Source organism: Dipodomys spectabilis, unplaced genomic scaffold, assembly GCF_019054845.1.
Source record: "Dipodomys spectabilis isolate Male_0828 unplaced genomic scaffold, ASM1905484v1 ptg000215l, whole genome shotgun sequence".
Lineage (NCBI taxonomy): Eukaryota > Metazoa > Chordata > Mammalia > Rodentia > Heteromyidae > Dipodomys > Dipodomys spectabilis.
This window is the reverse complement of record NW_024870892.1, coordinates 10,797,180-10,817,500: the sequence shown is the minus strand read 5'-3', so window position 1 is coordinate 10,817,500 and position 20,321 is coordinate 10,797,180. Positions and strand designations below refer to the sequence as shown.

At 50.8% G+C, this 20,321-nt stretch overlaps 1 protein-coding gene across 1 annotated transcript in view; it reads left to right on the top strand.

The window, feature by feature from the left end:
• Positions 1-20,321, top strand: part of Adgre1 (adhesion G protein-coupled receptor E1) — a 40,154-nt gene that overhangs the window by 5,687 nt on the left and 14,146 nt on the right. Inside the window, exons 2-14 of the mRNA XM_042697256.1 lie at positions 2,421-2,483; positions 4,178-4,324; positions 5,848-6,003; positions 6,108-6,227; positions 7,516-7,662; positions 8,741-8,878; positions 8,969-9,115; positions 11,153-11,241; positions 12,635-12,715; positions 14,607-14,784; positions 15,876-15,992; positions 17,359-17,558; positions 19,710-19,880. Coding sequence (XP_042553190.1) covers positions 2,421-2,483; positions 4,178-4,324; positions 5,848-6,003; positions 6,108-6,227; positions 7,516-7,662; positions 8,741-8,878; positions 8,969-9,115; positions 11,153-11,241; positions 12,635-12,715; positions 14,607-14,784; positions 15,876-15,992; positions 17,359-17,558; positions 19,710-19,880 — 1,754 coding nt within the window. The remainder of the gene's footprint in view (positions 1-2,420; positions 2,484-4,177; positions 4,325-5,847; positions 6,004-6,107; positions 6,228-7,515; positions 7,663-8,740; positions 8,879-8,968; positions 9,116-11,152; positions 11,242-12,634; positions 12,716-14,606; positions 14,785-15,875; positions 15,993-17,358; positions 17,559-19,709; positions 19,881-20,321) is intronic.

Below are 20,321 nucleotides of genomic sequence, written 5' to 3'. Positions count from 1 at the left end.
GTAGATCGGCACTTGGGGTTTTCCCCAGCCCCAAGTAGATAAGTAGATCTTCTATGACTGGAGGCTGGCCCCCAGCACTCGAGCCACGCCCCTTCTGCATGAACCACACCCCTAGGGTGAGCCACGCCCCCTACCATGTGTGCCACGCCCCAACCCTTTTTGCTTCATCTCTCCAAAAAGGCTTCACTTTTTGTACCTGTGGGCATCAGGCCGGGATTGTATTACCTATGCCTATTACCTATGTATTACCTATACCTCCCACTATCTGGGATCACAGGTATATGCCATCATACTTGCCGGTTGAGATGAAGTCTTACTAACGTTTTTGCCTAGAACCAGGATTTGTCCTGATCACCTTCTCTCAGAGTAACTGGGGTTCACAGACCACACTTGGGCCTTTTTCGCATGCTTTCTTCTTGTTATCTTACCGACTTGCCTTACAGGGGATTGTTTTGAATTAAAAGATTTCTTTCTCAGGGGAGGCTCATGGATTAGTGAATGGTTGGGCTGCCTTCATTCACAATCATTCCTGAGGCCTCACTTTTCCACGCCTCTTGCGAGCACTGTGGAGCCTGGCATGGTGCTGGGGTGGGCTGCTGTGGCACCGCAGATGAAGTCGTAGAGTTACCAGCAGGCTCTCCCTTTTTGCCTCCTGCATGTACCGGGCCTCGGCGCTTCCTTTGAGCTACAGCCATCCGCTGTAAGCTCCTTTGTGGGTAACGGGTGCCAGCGGTGTGTGCCAGCGTCTCCGTGGGTGTTTGGAAAGGCTGTGGCCGAGCTCTTCTTGGGGATGGAGCCCCCACATGGGGTCTCAGCCATCTGCACATAAAACTAAGGGGTGGGACACACACGCACAGAAGAATTTCTGAATTAGATGCTAGGTGTTCTGAAAAAGTAGAAGCTGGGTGCTGGTGGCTCACGCCTGTCATCCAGCTACTCAGGAGGCTGAGATCTGAGGATCCTGGTTTGAAGCCAGCCTGTGCAGAAAAGTCTGTGAGACTCTTATCTCCAATTAAAATACCAAAAAGCTGGAAGTGGAGCTGTGACTCAAGTGGTAGAGGACCAGTCTTGAGCAAAAAACAAACAAACGCAGGGACAGTGCCCAGGCCTTGAATTCAACCCCCAATACTGGCATGCGTGCATGCACACACACACACACACACACACACACACACACACACACACACGAACAACCCCAGTCAGATAAAAGAAAAATGAAGAAACCTTCAAAACACCATAAATGGAAACCGATACTTGCCTTAGGCAAGCTTCAGACAGAGAAAATGTATCAACTGAAACAACATCCCCAAATTTGCCAATTCTTGGGAGAGACAGGGACACAGACCTCCAGGAGACTCTCAGAATTCCACTTGCATAGACTCAGCCTGAATAAAAGGCTCTCTCCTGGGCCTGGTGTGGTCAAACCATCAGAAGTTCGTCAAGAAGAGATTCTCCATGTGGCACGAGAAGAGCCTCCTGTCACACACAGGACACCCAGCAGGGGGGTGGCAGGTCTCTCCGCGCTAACCCCACAGGGGGGGAGGAGAAGGCCCTGATGATCCCCCCCCACCCCAGTTGAGAAGCAAAATCTGCCTGCCTCAAATCAAGTAACTCAGCAAGCTACCCTGCAGAAGTGAAAGAGAAATGAACGTTTTTTTTCTCTGATAAGCAGAAAATGGAGGAGTTCAATCACCGCTATGCCAAGCGGAAACAGAACTATAGTTAGAAGCGGAAGGATAATCAGACACTGAGCACTTACTCATAGAGGTCAAAGGCAACTTCAGAACCAGTAGAGATAAGTTCACTCTTTTTGTTTCCTTTTGCTGGTCCTGGAGCTTGAACTCAGGCCTGAGCACTGCCCCTGAGCTAGCACTCTACCACTTGAGCCAGAGCTGTACTTCAGGCTTTTTTTGGGGGGGGAGGGGGGAGGGTTGACTAATTGGAGAGTTGAATGGACTTTCCTTCCAGGGCTGGCCTTGAACTGCTATCCTCTGGATCTCAGCCTCCTGAGTAGATCAGATTATACATGTGAATCACCAGCTGACAAATTTAAACTCAGAATTCTTCAATGGATCCAGATGGCAGCCTAACCTATCTTATGTTTAAAAATGACAGGAAAACCAGGTCTGGTGGCTCACACCTGTAAGTCCTAGCTACTCAGGAGGCTGAGATCTGAGGACTGCAGTTCAAAGCCAGTCTGGGCAGGAAAGTCAATGAGACTCATATCTCTAATGAACCAGCAAAAGGCCAGAAGTGGAGCTCTGGCTCAAGTAGTAGAGTACCTTGAGCAAAAGTGGCTCAGGGACAGTTCCCAGGCTCTGAGGTCAAGCCCACACCGACACACACACACACACACACACACACACACACGCACACACACACACCAGCTTCGATCATGCTTTTCTCTCCTCTCTCTGCAGGATGCAGTAGCACACACATCGGGCAAGTGACCACACCGTTCGCATGGGGACTAAAGACGCAGGGTAAGCCGGCGGACGACAGCCCAGTCTACCTGGTTGTCCTGGAGAGGGGGCAGGAGGTGGAGTCACAAACACATGATTTCTAGGAGCGAGTGGGGGTGGTGGGAGGGTGAGTACTTCATTTTTCTGATTCTTGCTATTATGTTTCATTTGTGTCCTCAAATTACTGCTGTCTGCCCACAGCCCTCCACAATTCCCACCAACCTTAGGGTAAAGCCCAAGTCTTCGCTGCAGCCCCGAGGGCCCTGCACAACCCACCCATCTCCTCCCTGCCTCCTCCTCCTACCCTTTCTCTGCCCCTCATTCCTTCTGTTCCAGCCATACAGGCTCATTACTGTTCCTCCATCCTACCCCAGGGCCTTTGCACCAGCAATGCCCTAGGACTGGAACATTCTAACCCTGCATACACACAAGACTTTCTACCTCCCCTTCTTTTACTTCCTGTGTATTTAATCCCTACTCAGGGACTCTATTATTTTTACCATTGTCACCAACTCCCATGCCTCTGCATTCTTGCTCTGTGTGTGGGGAGTAGGGAGGTGTGTGTGTGTGTGGTTATGTGTGCTTTGTTCCATGGTCAAATCTGTAGTGTGTAAGGAAGTGTCTGAAGTGTCGCCAATCACTCAGATGTGTCTGTGGAGATGACCACACACACACACACACACACACACACACACACACACACACACACACTGCATTTTAAAGAACGCAGTCAGCCAGGCACTTACACCGGTAGCTACTCAGGAGGCCAAGTTCTGAGATTCACAGTTCAAAGCCAGCCTGGCAGGAAAGTCTGTGAGACTCTTATCTCCAATGAACCACCAGAAAACCAGAAGTGGTGCTGAGGCTGAAGTGGTAATGCACTAGCCTTCAGCAAAAGAGCTCAGGAACAGCACTCAGGACCCAAGTTGCAAGCCCTATGGAAGAAGAAATAATGAGTTTATATTATACAGGGCCTGACAAGTCTCAAGACCTTCAGGATGAGTCTGCAAGATGGAGACCTGGACAGTGTCACTCTCGAATCAGAGCCCTGAGCCCTGAGAACCGGGAGAGTTGAGGGTGTGGTTCCAATGTAAAGATGTAAAGATGGAGAAACCCAGGAGAAGCTGATGCTCCATTTCTACTCAGGCCTTCAATGGACAGGACAGGGACCATCCATGCTGGACCGGGCTGGCTCCTTAGTCCATTTACTCCTCTAAGACAGCCCCGCAGATGCACACAGAGTAGCATTTGACCAAATGTCTCAGTGCCCTGGGGCCTGGGGAGCTTTGCACATAAAGTTTCCCATCACATTACTAAGTAAATAGGCGTATTTGTTTTACTTTTCATTTCTTTTGTGCTGGTACTGGAGCTTGACCTCAGGGATTCACGCTCTTAATCATCTCTTTCGCTCAAATCTGGTGCTCCCCCACTTGAACCACAGCTTTGCTTCCGCCTTTTTGGTAGACCTAAGAGTCTCACAGACTTTCCTGCCAATGCTGGCTTTGAACCCTGTGATCTTCAGATCTTGTGCCCCGGTGAGAGGCCAAAATCTGAACCTGCAACTTTATTACCTTATAAAGACCCTCTGTCCAGGACATGGGGTATAGAACTTCTGTTTTATCTTCCATCACCGCCCCCTCTGCCCTCTCTGCTGCTTCCCTGGTAGTACCTTTCCCCCGTCTAACCCCACACGAACACCCTTCGCTGCCGCCTAGATGTGAACGAGTGTTTGGACACCACTGCGTGCCCAGCCTATGCTGTCTGTGTCAACACCGTGGGCAGTTACTTCTGCACCTGCAAACGAGGCTTCCGGCCCAGTAATGGACAGCACAACTTCAGTGACCCACAGGTGAAGTGTGACGGTGAGCTCGCGGCCGCTCAGCTCCAGCACTGGATGGGGGAACCAGAGCCACGGGGCTGGGTAGTGGATGGAGGGACTACCCATTCCCTCCTTTCCTTCATGTTCATCCATCTATCTATCCACCAATATATCCATCCACCATCCAACTGCTCATCTATCCATCTATCCTTGCATCCCTCCATCCACCCACCCATCCATATATCCATCTACCCATCCATCTAACAATTCATTCCATGTGTACATCTATCCATGATCCATCTACCATCTATTCATCTATGCACGCATCCATCCATCCATCTATCCATCTGCCCACCCATCATCCATCCATCCACCTGTCTTCCCACAGTCATCCAATAATCCATCTATCCACCAGCCAGCCAGTCACTCCACTTTTCATCTATCCTGCATCCATACAATTCATTATCTGTATCCATCCACCCACTCACCATCCATCCACCCATCTACCCATCCATCATCCATCCATCCACCCATCTATCATCCACTTATCCACTCACCCACCTATCCATCTACCCATCCTTCATCCGCGCACTCATCCCTCCATCCACCCATCTACTATCCATCCATCCACCCATCTACCCATCCATCATCCACCCATTCATCCACCCATTCATCATCCATCCACCCACCTATCCATCATCCATCCATCCATCCATCTATCATCCACTTATCCACTCACCCACCTATCCATCTACCCATCCTTCATCCGCGCACTCATCCCTCCATCCACCCATCTACCCATCCATCATCCACCCATTCACCCACCCATCCATCATCCATCCACCCACCTATCCATCATCCATCCATCCATCCATCCATCATCCACTCATCCATTCATCCATCCATCATCTATCCATCACCTACCCTTCCATCCACCCATGCATCCATCATCTACCCACAGATGTACCATACACAGTCTTTTCTTCCCTCCACTTTGTTTTCCTAATTCCTGGTCACTGAAAGTCTGCAGGTGGTTGGGCTTCCTCTCAGCATGGCAGCAGCGCTCCTGGACTGAGCGTGTCAGGAAAGCACAGCAGAAGTGTGTGGCATTCTCATGGCCTGGCACGGCATCTTAGTTTCCTAGCCTCATTTCTACCCTGGTTGCAAGCAGGCTGGCACTCCAGGGGAGGCATACACCTGCAGCCGCTTGCTTGAGGGACACAAGATCACACTGAGTGGGGAGTGCGTGGCTGGGGGATGACGTTTCAACCATCTTTGGAAAAACCCAATCTGCCACCAGGACTGTGTGTGGGGGCCAGTGTTGGAGCTTGAACTCAGGGCCCAGGGGCTGTCCCTGAGATTTTTCACTCAAGGCTGGTGCTCTACCACTTGAACCACACTTCCACTTCTGGCTTTTTTGGTAGTGCATTGGAGACAAGAGTCTCATGGACTTTGCTGTCTGGGTTGGCTTCGAACCACGGTTCTCAGATCCCAGCCTTCTGAGTAGGTGGAATTACAGGCGTGAGCCACCCTCCTGTGCTCCCCCCCCCCCCCATGTCTGTGCAGACATCAATGAGTGCGTGGAAAGCCCAGATCCCTGTGGCCCTCACTCCATATGCTTCAACCTTTTGGGGAGATACACTTGCAGCTGTGTTTCTGGCTTCTCGTCTCCCACTGGGAACAACTGGGCACCAGGGAAACCTGGCATCTTCGCCTGTGCAGGTAATGCTTCGGGGCTCCCCAGCGTGGAACCTGGGAGACAAGTGGCCCGGGGAGGCAGGTGGGCATCTGCAGACATGGCTTGTTCACTGTCTCTCACCCCCCAGACATTGATGAGTGCCTGGCCAGCAGGATCTGCCATGAGCACGCACACTGCACCAACACCATGGGCAGCTACAGGTGCATCTGTCAGGCTGGGTTCATCGCCAGGGGCTCCGCTTGCGAAGGTATGGCAGTGTGCTTGTCACTTGTTTCTGAGGCGTTTTGGTGGCTCCAGGTATGGGGCTCAGGGCCTTGCACACACACACACACACACACACACACACACACACACACACACACACACAGAGTTACATCCCCCAACTTGTACTTCCTCAACAAAACTCAACTCGGTCACCACCTCCTTGAGCAAGGGACCAGGGCTCTTACTGCAGGGCCAACTGGAGTTCAGAGAGGGGAAGTGACTTTTCCCAGGGTGCACAGTTGGGAGGGGAGAGAGCAGGGTTGAACTGAGGGACTATATCGAGGCAGCAGTGGTCCAGGCTGCCCCTGAGAGTCACTAGGATCTCATCTCCAGAGTGGTTGAACCGCATGGGGCGCTGACACTATGCAGAGTTTTGCTTGTCACACAGGTGGTAGGTGAAGGAGCTGTGTTCTGGAGGCATCTAGTGGGTAGAGGCCAGAGACATCAATAAATGTCCTGCAATGCACAGGAGAGACACCATCCTTCTCTCCCTCCCTCCCTCTCTCCCTCCCTCTCTCTTTCCTCCCTCCTCCTCCTTCCTCTTCCTTCCTCCTCCTCCTTCTTCCTGATCCTCCCCTTCCCTTTCCTCCTCCTCCCCTTCTCTTCCCTCCTGGTGTTGGAGTCAGGCAGAGCCCATGCTAGACAGGCACTTCCTTACTAAGCAGAGTCTTCCTTCTTTAGATAGCTCCAGGCAGAGACAAGAGGCCCCAAGAGTGACAACCGAAGCCCCCAAGCCCCTTGAGATCCCAATGTGACAGCTGTCACTTGGTGACACAAGCCAGAGAGCCAGAGACCAGGCTCCTGTACTAGGACATGGCCCATGGTGTGAGGCCTTTTTTTTGTTCCTAATCCTGGGGCTTGAACTCAGGGTCTGGGCACTGTCCTGAGCTTCTTTGAGCCACAACTCCATTACTTCCAGTTTTGGGGTGGTTACCTGGAGATAAGTCTCATGTACTTTTCTGCCCAGGATGGCTTTGAACCACGAGCCTCAGACCTCAGCCTCCTGAGTAACTAGGGTGACAGGTGTGAGCCACCAGTGCCCCCAAAATGGTAGTTTTGTTTTGCTTTTTGTTTGTTTCCTGAAGCCATTTTTTGCAAACTGATCATCTTCGGGCTTCCGTATGTGGGGCCAGAATTTACCCTCTTGGAGGTGGTGAACTTCAGGGGTGGGGGCTGGGAAGTGTCCCCCCACCTGCTCAGGAGGAAGGGGAGGTGTGGTATCGGGGTTCCTGGTGCACCCTGAGCTTGGGTTTGTGTCTGCTCCTCCTCAGATGTGGACGAGTGTGCGGCTCCCGGAACCTGCCCCCCGTCTGCCACCTGCTACAACATCCCCGGGAGCTACGTGTGCTTGTGCCCCTCAGGGCAGGAGCTGGGCAGCGGGCAGCGGAGCACCCAGGGCCCGGGGAACCAGTGTGAAGGTGGGTGGACAGGCCCAGCTGTGGCCAGGGAGGACTGGGCTTACAGACATGCTGGGGAAGCATGGGATGGAGGCTCGTGGGTTCACACCGGCCATGCTCACACGGCTGGCCAGCAGCCGGACCTGCTGCCGTCACTCCAAGCTCTCCTCACAGCAGCTTCTCCACAGGGCGGCTCGGGTTTTCCCACTGCCTCATTGCTGGCTTCCAAAGAAGTAAGATTTCCAGAGGGAGAAGTAAGCAGTCTCAGACCTTTCCTTACACTGCACCCTATTGGTCATGCTCAGGGACCATTCTTTACACTGCACCCTATTGGTCATGCTCAGGGACCATTCCCTACACTGCACCCTATTGGTCACTCACAGGGATCATTCCTTACACTGCATCCTATTGGTCATGCTCAGGGACCATTCTTTACACTGTACCCTATTGGTCATGCTCAGGGATCATTCCCTACACTGCACCCTATTGGTCATGCTCAGGGACCATTCCCTACACTGCACCCTATTGGTCACTCACAGGGATCATTCCTTACACTGCATCCTATTGGTCATGCTCAGGGACCATTCTTTACACTGTACCTTACTGGTCACTCACAGGCATCATTCCTTACACCGCAACCGATTGGTCATGCTCAGGGACTATTCCTTACACTGAACCCTATTGGTCACGCTCAGGGACCATTCCTTACACTGCACCCGATTGGTCACTCACAGAGATCATTCCTTACACTGCACCCTATTGGTCATTCACAGGGACCATTCCTTACACTGCACCCTATTGGTCACTCACAGGGACCATTCCCTACACTGCACCCTATTGGTCACTCACAGGGATCATTCGTTACACTGCACCCTATTGGTCACACTTGAAAACCATCCCCTTATATGTTTTGGGTTTACCAAATCAGAGTGCATCATGGCAATGACAAGTGATGGGATGGATCTGTACTGTCTAGGCTTGTACCAGGGCAATCGGACCTCTGAATATCCCCAGCCATACTCTTGTCAGCCACACCATTAACTACAGAGGAGTCACCAACAGGCTCCAACTAACCTTCCCCCTCCCCACTGCCCTACAGACATAGACGTGTGTGACAGGTGTCCTGCGAACGCAACCTGCACCAACACCCCCAGGGGTCACTTCTGCACCTGTCACGCCGGCTTCACACCGAGCAGTGGACCACAGAACTTCACAGACCAAGAGGTGCAATGCACAGGTGAGCAGGGGTCAGCCGCACAGGGCGGGGGGCAGGGCAGAGGTTTCCCACCGTTCCTCTCACTTTCCGGTATATCTGACTTCTTTGCAGATATTGATGAATGCTCCCAAGACCCAGAGTTATGTGGCCCCAATTCTGTCTGTGCCAATGCCCTGGGCTCTTACCGTTGTGGCTGCCGCGTGGGCTTCCGGGCCAACCCAGGAGGCTCCCGGGCGCATGGCAACTTCAGCTGTGAAAGTAACGCTCTCGTGAGGGGATGTGCAGCTTCAAACCCCCCCTTCTCCTTCCCTTTCCCTTCCCCCTTCCTTCTTTCATCGATTTCTCTTCCTTTTTTCCCCTTCTTTTTCTCCCTCCCTCCTTCTTTCCCCTTCTCTTCCCTTCCTTCCTTCTTTCCTTTCCCCCTTCTTCTTCAATAGTCTATAGACTAACCAGTAAGTAACTTAACAGCCCCTGCCCAGGCATCTACCCCCCAATCATGAATATGACAGGCATTATTGGTGCCTTTCTATGGAAGGATCCACAGAGCACAGCCCACTCACTAATAATGACCACAGTGGGAGCCACAGTTGTAACACCATAGCAACTCTGAACTGAAGAACGTGCTGAGAAATATGCTTTGAGAAACTTTGGTTTTTAGGTTGAAACTTGAAGGAGGAAGGGTGGGAATGATTTAGATGAAGTGTGAAAGACCGTGCTCTTCCTGGTTATAGCATGTGCAAAGGTACAGAAGCTTCATACAGAATGACAAGGGAGAAGCAGCCTCAGATGGCTCTGACGATGTGGGCAGAACTCAGATTTTTCAGGGTTTTGGGTGCCAGACAAAAACATTTGAGAGTCTTTTTTCTTCTTTAAGAATAATAGAAGCCAGGTACTGGTTCTAATGTTGAAAGAAAATGCTCAGGGACAGCGCCCAAGCCATGAGTTCAAGCCCTAGTACCGGCACGCATGCACGCCTCCCCCCCACACCCCAATAGAGAACTGTGGTAGTTTTAAAATTTTGCCAGTCACCTGTGGCTCACACCTGTGATCCTTGCCACTCAGGAAACTGAGACCTGAGGATTGTTGTTGGAAGCCAGCCTATGCTGGAAAGTCCATGAGACTCTTATCTCTAACAACTAATCAGAAAAAAAGCTGGAAATGGAGCTGTGGCTCAAGTGGTAGAGTGCTAGCCTTGTGCAAAGAAGCTCAGGGACAGCGCTTATGCCCAGAGTTCAAGCCTGAGAACTGACAAAAAAATTATGTTTTATAATTGTTAATGTTATTGTAAAGATGGTGTACAGAGGGGTTACAGTTACTTAAGCCAGGTAATGAGTACCTCCTCCCCCTCCCTTTATCAGTCCTGGGGCTTGAACTTGGGGGGGGCCTGGGTGCTGTCCCTGAGCTCTTTTGCTCAAGGCTCGCATTATACCACTTTGAGCCACAGCTCCACCTCCGGTTTTCCCATGATTAATTGGAGATAAGAGTCTCACAGACTTTCCTGCCTGGGCTGGCTTTGAACTGCCATCCTCCGATCTCAGTCTCCTGAGTAGCCAGGATGACAGGCGTGAGCCACCAGGGCCCAGCATGAATCTATTTCTTTTTGGACAATGTCACCCCTTCCGTTGCTCTCTCTCAGTTTTTCCCTCCCATCCCCATGCACTGAAATTTTGAAATAATACATATTTGGCTACATTAACATATATCGGACTGAAATGTGTAATAGCGGAACCAGTGTGTGTGAGAAGTTCTCAGTGGGAGAATGGCTTCGTTTTTCCTGAGGGCTCCTGGCCTCCAACTTACCCTTTTGTCTCCTCAGAAAAAAAAAAGGGCTTGGAATTCATATTTATTAGCCCCCATCTTTTACAAAGTACTTCCCTAGGCCCCCTACCCGGACTGGGTATGTGCATCGAAGTGTCATCTTGAAATCCAGCCGCTTAGCCTTCCTGCCCTGTGCTGTAGCTGCACTGCAGGTTCTAAGCAGTGGGGTAATGAACTCCGATTACCTTGTCTTTTTCTTTTGGCAATCATATTAGGGCTTAAAGTCAGGGCCTCACACTCTTGCTTTCAAGGCTGGTGCTTTACCACCTGAGCCATAGTTCCACCTCTGGCTTTTTTTTTCTGGTGGTTCATTGGAGCTTCGAGTCTCTGTCTTCCCAGGCAGCCTTTGAACCGCGATCCTCAGATCTCAGCCTCCTGAGCAGCTAGGATGGCAGGTGTGAGCCGCCGGTGCTCAGCTCAACTCACCCTGTCATCCTGTCTTGGAGACTGGCATGACTGCTCTGCTTTTCCCTCTAGGGGTTCCCTTTAAGTGTAGGGAGGACATGATTCCTGACAATGAGCAGGTCCAGCAGTGCCAAGCGGGGACGGCTGCAAAGCCTCAACACGTGAGTATTGTTGAGGATTCTTAGTTCTTGAGGTTTTCTGTGAACCTACTTTGTTTTTCCTTTGTCGGTCATGGATCTTGAACTCAGGGCCTGGGTGCTATTCCTGAGCCTTTTCACTTAAGGCTAGTGCTCTTTGAGCCACAGCTCCACTTAGGGCGCTGCTTTCTTCAATCTTCACAACGTGAACAGTAATAACAAAAGAGCAAGAATAATGTTGGCTGCAACTAGATCCTGTTCCTTCTCCTCCTTCTCCTCCATGAAGTCTCACTTTGTGGCCCAAGATGGCTGCTCTAGCTCTGGATATCACATCTGCATCCCAGAGAATGGGCAGAGAGGGGGAAGTGAAGGACACAATCTTTCTTCTCAAGAATATGCCCCTGGGCTGGGAAGGTGGCTCAGTGGTAGAGCGCTTGCCTTGCATGCATGAGGCCTTGGGTTCCATTCCTCAGCACCACATAAGCAAAAAGAAAAAAGCTGGAAGTGGCGCTGTGGCTCAAGTGGTAGAGCGCTAGCCTTGAGCTGAAGAGCTGAGGGACAGCGCCCAGGCCCAGAGTTCAAGCCCCATGACCAAGAAAAAAGAAAAAAGAATATGCCCAAGCGTGGCTTCAGTAGCTCATATTTATCATCCTAGCAATGCAGGAGACTGAGATCTGGAGGACTGAGGCTCAGGGCCAGCCCAGGCAAAAAAGTCTGAGAGATTCTCTGACTTATGCTTCCAGCTTCTTCTGTCAAGATGAAGTTTTCAGAACTTTTTGCCTGGGTTGGTCTCAAACCATGATTTTCCTAATCTCCACCTCCAGATTAGCCGGAATAATAGATTTATTCTTATTTAATATTCGTTAACCAACTTGCCTGGACCTCTGCCCTCCCATACTTCCTAACTGCTAGTGAAAAATGTTGGTCTAGGGCTGTGGTAGGGGCGTGGCCCAAGCTGTGGGGGTGTGGCTTAGCCTAGGGGTGTGGCTCCGGTGGGTATGTGTGACTCAAGCCGTGGGCGTGGCTCAGTCTGGGGGAGTGGCCAAAACAGTTTGGGGTGTGGCTCAAGCGATGGAGGCATGGCTCAAGCGGTAGGGGTGTGGCTAAGTGGCTGGGGCGTGGTTACAGCACTAGGGGTGTGGCTCATACAGCATGGGCGTGGCTCCGTGGTAAGAGGTGTGGCCAGTGGTTGGGTGGCAGAACCCTGCCTAGCAAGTGCAAAGCCCTGAGCTCAAACCTCAAGACAACCAAAAACGAGAGAGAGAGAGAGAGAGAGAGACCCAACTCCTCAGTTGATCTGCTGAGTGTTCCCTGAGACTTTAGGGATTCAGGAACTCAGAGCAGGGCTGGCTATGTGGGTACCACACTTGGGGGACAGATGAGTAGATTCACAGGTGCTCTTCCTTCTGGGGTTCAGGTCTTCTGTGCACTTGTGAACGCCACCTTCAGCATCCTGGATGACACCTGTGAGAACAAGACCGGCGCCATGTCCCTGAAGGTAACCCCGGAGCCTCTGCAGTCATGCATATTAAGCTGAACACATCTTAGCGTTGCTCTGGGGGGCACAGAGAACTTTTGTTTATAGAATGACTGGCTTGTGAGTTTGCGTTTAACTTATGGCAGTTGTAAAGTTTATGAAAATGCACCTACAAGTCGGGTGCAGTGGCTCACACCTGTAGCCCTGGCTACTTGGAGGCTGAGATAAGAAGGATCTTGGTTTGAGACCAGCCTGGGCAGAAAAGTTCATGAGACTCCTTGACACATAGCTGGGCTTGATGCTGCCTGCTTGTCATCTTGGCTTCATGGGAAGTGTAAGTAGTAGGCTGATCACTCTCCAGACATTCACTAGGCAGGCAGTGAGCATCTCGAAAATAACCAGCATCCCAACTACTCAGGAGGGTGAGATCTGAGGTTGGAAGTTCGAAGCCAGCCCAGGCAGAAAAATCCATAAGATTCTTATCTCCAATTTTCCAGCAAAAAGCTGGAACTGGAGGTGTGGTCCAGGTGGTAGAGCCTCAGCCTTGGAAAATCTAAGTGGAAGTGCAAAGCCCTGAGTTCAAACCTAGTACAAAACAGGGTTGAGGGAGTCCAAGCACCTGCCTAGCAAGTGTGAGGCCCTGAGTTCAAGCTCCGGTACTGCCCCCCTCCTCCAAATGAACCTACAGTGAAATTACTTTTTGAGCTTTGGGAGCGCACATTTCTGGGAGAATAGCGACACAGAGTAACCTCGAGGCAGACATGGGCTGTCCTCTTCCCTGTGCTTTTGGGGACAGGCCACAGGGCATCACCACTGCTCTATGAGTGCTCCATCACTGAACTACGCCCAAGCCCAGCTGACCCTCCTACACCTGTGCACCCCTAACCTGTGGCCTCTCTGTGCAATTGTGTAACTTCAAGAATGTCATATCACTGGATGCCAAGTGTGGTAGTGCACACCCATAATCCCAGTACAGGGGAGGCTGAGGCTGCCTGGGAGCTAGACTTCATTGTTGTTTGTGTTTTTGACGATGGCTGATCGGACTGGGATGACATGGAATGTCACTCCATATTTGTTGGCAATTTGTAGTTCTTTTGGGGGAAATGTCCGTCCAGTTCACTTGCACCTTTATTTGTTGGATTATTTGTTCTTTTGGGGCTTAATAGTTTGAGCTCTTTATGTACTGATATTGATTAATTGTGATTTAATCGATTAATAGTCAAACGATCATGATTACACTAATGGATTTCAAAAATTAGCATGATTCATTAACAATTGATATTATTAATGTACTCATTAGACACTGTGATGAACTTACAACTTGTGGGTGGGGGTGGGAGGGAAAACCTGGGACAGAGACTTTGTCCAAACAGAAATGTACTCTTTACCTGGCTTCCGTAGCTGTAACATGTCTGTACATCACCTTTATAATCACAATAAAACATTAAAAGAAACAAGCTTTTTAAATAGAACGAACAATTAACTACTTGATGTTGGGTATAATTCATCACAAGTAATAATTAATCATCTAATTAGATATAATTAATAATAGAATTGATGTGATTCATTGATATAATGCAGTGCATTAGTCTAACAGTTGATCTGATGACTGATTGATATAATAAATATGGTTAATAAGCACTAATGGTCATTCATGTTAAATATGCTTCATTGACAATTAGCATTCACTGTGATGAATATTAATCCCTTGCTTAATTTCCAGTTAGCATTCACTGTGATGAATATTAATCCCTTGTCTAAGGAATAGCTGGGAAGGGTTCTCTGCCACTCCCCGGCTGTGTCTGCAGTCTGCGTTGGCCCCACACCTGGTGTCTATTGCCTCTTTTCTTTCCCAGGAGGTGGTCATTCTGCTCTGAAAGGCGTCTCTAGGCCTCACTGCCTTTTCTTGCAGAGTCAGGTTGAGAGCTTCAGCTCAGTGCTCCAGGAAAGCCCCATGTGGAGGAACCTCAGCCAACCCGAGGTGTCGGCCCTGGCCAGCGTGCTCCTGGCCAGCGTGGAGAGCAGTACCTTGGCTTCCCTCCTGACCCCGTCTGCAAACAACAGTCAGACCATCCAGACAGAGTACCTGGGTAATAGCTGTTGGGGCAAGGCCGGGCCTGCAGGCCCCTTCTGAGGGCTGATCTAGTCCATGGCACTGCCTGTAGCTTCCCCCCAACCCCAATATCTAACACCACCATGCCAAAATCCCGTCTTCTGCCTGGTGCCGTAGCTCACACCTAGAGTCCAAGCTAGTCAGGAGGCTGAAGTCTGAGGATCGTGGTTCCAAGCCAAGCCAGGCAGTAAAATCCGTGAGACTCTCATCTCCAATTAACTAGCAAAAAGCTGGACATGGAGCTGTGGCTCAAGTGGTAGAGCACTAGCCTTGAGCAACAAAGCTCAAGGACAATTCCTTGACTGGCACCAAAAATAAATAAAAATAAACAAGTCCCATATTCACACAAAACAGGTCTAATTGCATGAATGACATTTCTTACTTTTTATGGTGCCAGTTCTGGGCCTTGAACTCAAGGCCTAAGCTTAGCTTTTTGGCTCAGGGTTGGCGCTCTACCAAAGGTGCCACAGCTCCACTTCCAGTTTTCTCTTGGTTCACTGGAGGTAAGAGTCTCATGGACTCTCTTGCCTAGGCTGGCATGGAACCTTGGTCCTCAGATCTCAGCCTCCTGAGGAGCTAGGCTCACAAGCATGAGCCAGGAATGCTCACCAGTAGTGAGCAGCACAGCTCTCAGGAGTCTTATGTATTTAGTGAGTCAAAAATCCCCTTTCCAAAGCCTGCTCCCCACGATGACATCACTTCTTCCCAACATCCCATCTCCTCTAACTTTCACCACCTCCCACTAGTGTCCTGGGATGGGGGACAGAGCCCCCAAGACTTGAGAGACATCCCAGATCCAGACAGCAGCAGTCACCCCATCCATCCTCTGTGCCCCCTAAGAGGAGGAGGCTCCCTTTCCCAACCCCACCTAGACCTCTTACGGTCTGGTGCTGGCATCTTCCCCACCATTCACTAAGGAGGTTCATCATTCTTCTCTACAATGGAATTGGCCCTTCGCTTGTTCTTTGCATCTGTGGCTTAGGTTGTAATCTTTCTTGAACAGAAAGCAAATAGGGGACCTATTTGGGGGGGTGACCTCATGCAGAACTCACGCCTTTGTCTCTTCAGATATAGAGAGCAGAATTATCAATGAGGAATGTAACAGGGATATGTCCATTCAGCTGAAAGCCAAAGGTGATGGGATAAAGATCGGGTGCTCCATCATTGAAGAATCAGGGCCTACAGGTAAGGGGGCTGCTCCTGAGAACCTCTGGATTGTGTCTAGGTGTCCAGGTGGCTGAGAATTCATAAGGAGGGGGATGGGGACAGAAGAGGCCCAGGCCCTCTAAGAACTAGCTATCTGCCAGGGAAATCAGCACCTTTGCTTCCTGATCTCATGTAGCCATTGGCCCTAATTGGCTACTGAAATTCAACCAGGCTCAAATGGGTTGGTCAGTATGTAATATATACTGTATTTCAAAGACTTGGTACAAAAAAGGAGACAAAATAGCTCACTAGTAATTTTTTTTAAAATATATTTAAAATACATTTAAGTCAGAGATGGTGGGGCAAGCCTGTAATCCCAGCATGCAGGAGATCAAGGCTGGAGGAGCCTGAGTTTGAGGCCAAGCCTGGTTCCATAGTGAGGTCACTATGATGCAGTTACATGGAAAGAGCTGCTTCATGAAGCCAAAAAAATAAAAAGCTTTTAAGATATATTAAGTGTATGCTTTAAGATATATAGGTCTTGGGGCTTGAACTCAGGACCTGGGCACTGTCCCTGGTTTTTGTTGCTCAAGGATGATGGCCTACCTCTTGAGCCACACTCCATTTTTGACTTTTTGGTGGTTAATTGGAGATTAAGAGTCTCACGGACTTTCCTGCCTGGGCTGGCTTTGAACTTCAGTCCTCAGGTCACAGCTTCCTGAGTAGCAGGGATTACAGGCTTGAGCCACCAGCACCAGGCCTGTTATTCCTCTATTAAAAAAATAGACACACACACAAACTAGCTGCGTACATTTACCGTGTGTAACATTATTTGGAGAAGGGAGCAGTCCTAGGCTTTGAGCTCAAGGCCTCACACTTATTAGGCCGGCACCACACTGCAGAGCCAGGCCTCCAGCTCTGCCCTTTGCTGGTTAAATGTGGGATTGAGGTCATGCTTCCCACCCAGGTGGCCCTGAGCTACAACCTCTGACTTCAGGCTTCAGAGTTGTTGCTGGGGTGACAGGCACATGCCTGTGTACCTATGTATGTGCATGTGCAAATACCTGTGCAAGCGCCTGCGTGAATATCTGTGTCCATGTGTGTCCATGTGTGAGTACCTGTGTGTGCCGGTGTGTGTGAGTTCTTGTGTAAGCCTGTGTATGTACCTGCATGAGTCCCTGGGCATGCCTGTGTGCGTGCGCATGCGTGCATACCTGCGTGCGTGTGTATGTGCGCCTGCGTGTGTATGTGGGCATGCGTGTGCCTGTGCGCATGCCCACGCGCGCTTGCCTGCATACCTGCATCTGTGTATGTGCGCATGCGCGTGTACGTGCGCATGCGTGCGTGGTCGCAGGTGCCGCCTGCTGAGCGCGCGCCTCCCGCCGCCCTGCCGGTCTGGGCCCAGGCCCCGCGGGCGTGGCGTTCGTCTCCTTCGCAAGCCTGGAGTCGGTTCTGGACACGCGCTTCTTCGGAGACCCTCGTGGCGGCGGGGCCGGCGCGAAGGTGACGCTGCGGATGAGCTCCCGCGTGGTCGGCGCCATCGTGACCGGGGAGAAGAAGGCGGGCTTGGCGGACCCCGTCATCTACACGCTGGAGAACGTCCAGGTGTGCGCAGCGGCCTCGCCCCGGGCCGGGATCCGGGGCTCCGCCCGCCCCACCAGGGGCCCCGTCCGCTCCATAGTTAACCACAGACGATCCAGCACACACCCAGGTACACGTGCACGCGTGCACACATTCAGGAACACGTGCACGTGCGCACACCCAGGTGCGTCTGCATGCAGCCCGTGCATGTGTCAGCACCCAGGCACGCGTGCACAGGTGCGCGTGCATGCACACACGCAGGCTCACATGCATACCATTACCCTTCCTCCACCCCCACCCCCACTCCCTTTTTGTGTGTGTGTCAGTCGTGGGGCTTGAACTCAGGGCCTGGACGCTGTTCCTGAGCTTTTCTGCTCAATGTTAGCAGCCCTCTACCACTTTGAGCCACAGCAGCACTTCCGGTTTTCTGGTGTTTAATTGGAGATAAGAACATTCTCATGCACTTTCTGCCTGGGCTGGCTTCTAACTGTGATCCTCAGATCTCAGCCTCCTGAGTAGCTAGGACGACAGGCGTGAGCCACCAGTGACAGACTACATAGCTCCTTATTTTTTTTTTTTAATGACACTTTTTCTTTTGAAACAATCATAGGTTTCAGTGTAAGAATCGTGCAGACACATCCTGCTCACCGTTTGTCTCCATGATGACCTCTTGAGAAATGCAGGGCCCTGCACTACCATCAGGGTACTAATGTCAGTCCAGCCGAGGGACAGGACATAACAGTCATCACTGCAACCTCTCCACAGAAGCTAGGAAGGTGGCTCAGTGGTAGAGCGCTTGCCTTGCATACATGAAGCCCTGGGTTCAATTCCTCAGCACCACAGAAACAAAAAGAAAAAAGCCAGAAGTGTCGCTGTGGCTCAAGTGGTAGAGCGCTAGCCTTGAGCTGAAGAGCTGAGGGATAGCGCCCAGGCCCAGAGTTTAGGCCCCACAACAGGACCCCCCCCCCAAAAAAAAAGAATTTTGTCTGTTTGTAACTGACACACCCACACAGAAACTCATAGAGGAGGGTCATGCTTCAGTTCCCATGTACCTCATTGTCCACTGTGGCATTAGTTACCTGTGGTCTCTAGAGGACATATCAGCCTCATGAAAGGGAAGATTTCCTCTAGTTCCATCGCAGAGTCCTGGGCTCTGGGCTTCTGGCTGGGGGAGGCAGAGCTTCAGGGCTGAAGGCTTGGAGGGAGGACAGCTGCTCTCCTGGGAGCAGAAAGAGAGTGGAGCAGCACCCTTCAAAGGCAGCCCCTCCATGGAAGTCCACCTCCTTCCCATAGCCTTCAATTATCTACCTGTCAGTACTTCTTCAGATATATTGTTCTGTGGAGGGGGTTGGGGACTGGAGGTTGAATTCAAGGCTGTGGGTGCTTTCCACTCAAGGCTGGCACTCTACCCCTTGAGCCACAGCTTCATTTTTGGCTTTTTGGTGTTAGTTGAAAATAAGAGTGACATGGACTTGCCTTCCTGGTCTGGCTTTGACCCCGATCCTCGGATCTCAGCCTCCTGAAGTAGCTAGGATTACAGGCGTGAGCCACCGGTACCTGGCAACATATTGTTATTTTGATGCATTCTCTCCTCCCTCCCCCAAAATTGTTTTCTGTGCATATTTTTTTCATACTCATTCTTCCGTTTCCAGTGATCTTGCTGGAGACAGAACCACTCCTCTTACCAGTGGACATATCCTGAGGGTATGCCGTAGGTGCCCAATAAAAGCACAGCGAGCTGGCTCATGCCTGCAATTAGCTACTCAGGAGGCTGATCATAGGATCGCAGTTCAAAGCCAATCTGGGCCGGAAAGTCCGTGAGACTCATAGCTCCAGTAATCCACCAGAAAACCGGAAGTAGCACTGTGGCTCAAATGATAGAGCACTTGCCTTGAGCAAAAGAAGCTCAGGGATGGTGCCCAGGCCCTGAGTTCAAGCCTCGTGACTCTCTCTCTCTCTCTCTCTCTCTCTCTCTCCTCTCTCTCTCTCACACACACAGGTGCAGGGAATGATCGAGCAAGTGAGTGAATTTGTGGCAGGCCTCATCAGCACAGACCACAGTACAGTGTCCCTAGAGAGTATCCCACATAGCTTAGCTCCATGTGGCTCTGTGTTTGGTCCCATTGACTGCATTGGAGCGAAGTTCTCAAGTGACTCTTTCTTTGGTACTTTCAGCCGAAGCAGAAGTCTGAGAGGCCCATCTGTGTTACCTGGAGCACTGACACAGAGGAGGGGAGGTGGACCCCAGCTGGCTGTGTGATTCTAGAAGCATCTGAGCTTCACACAGTCTGTAGCTGTCACCAGATGGCCAACTTGGCCATCATCATGGCTTCTGGGGAGCTCACGGTCAGTACTGTGATCTGTTCTCTGGCTCCGTGAGTATCTGATTTAAAATCTAGTGATTTTTTTTTTTTTGCAGCTAGTTTTAAGGGTTCAACTCAGGGCCCAATACTCTTGCTCAGCTTTTTTGCTTGTGATGGTGCTCTACACTTGCACCATGCCTCCAATCCAGCTTTGTGTTGGTTAACTGGAAAGAAGAGTCTAGTGGCCCAGGCTGGCTTTGAACTACAATCCTCGGCCTCCCAATTAGTTAGGATTACAGGTGTAAGCTGCCAAGGCCTAGCTCTCAGCTCATTTTACCTGCAGAGTGCTGCTATCTTCCTCTTTGTTCCCTTTCCAGACTCATGGGAGCATCTCATTGGAGAATCTAAATTACAGTCAGGATCTCCAAGGGACTCTGGGGAATGTAGTTTGTAGTTGTCCAGCCCATCAATACAAAGGGTGAAA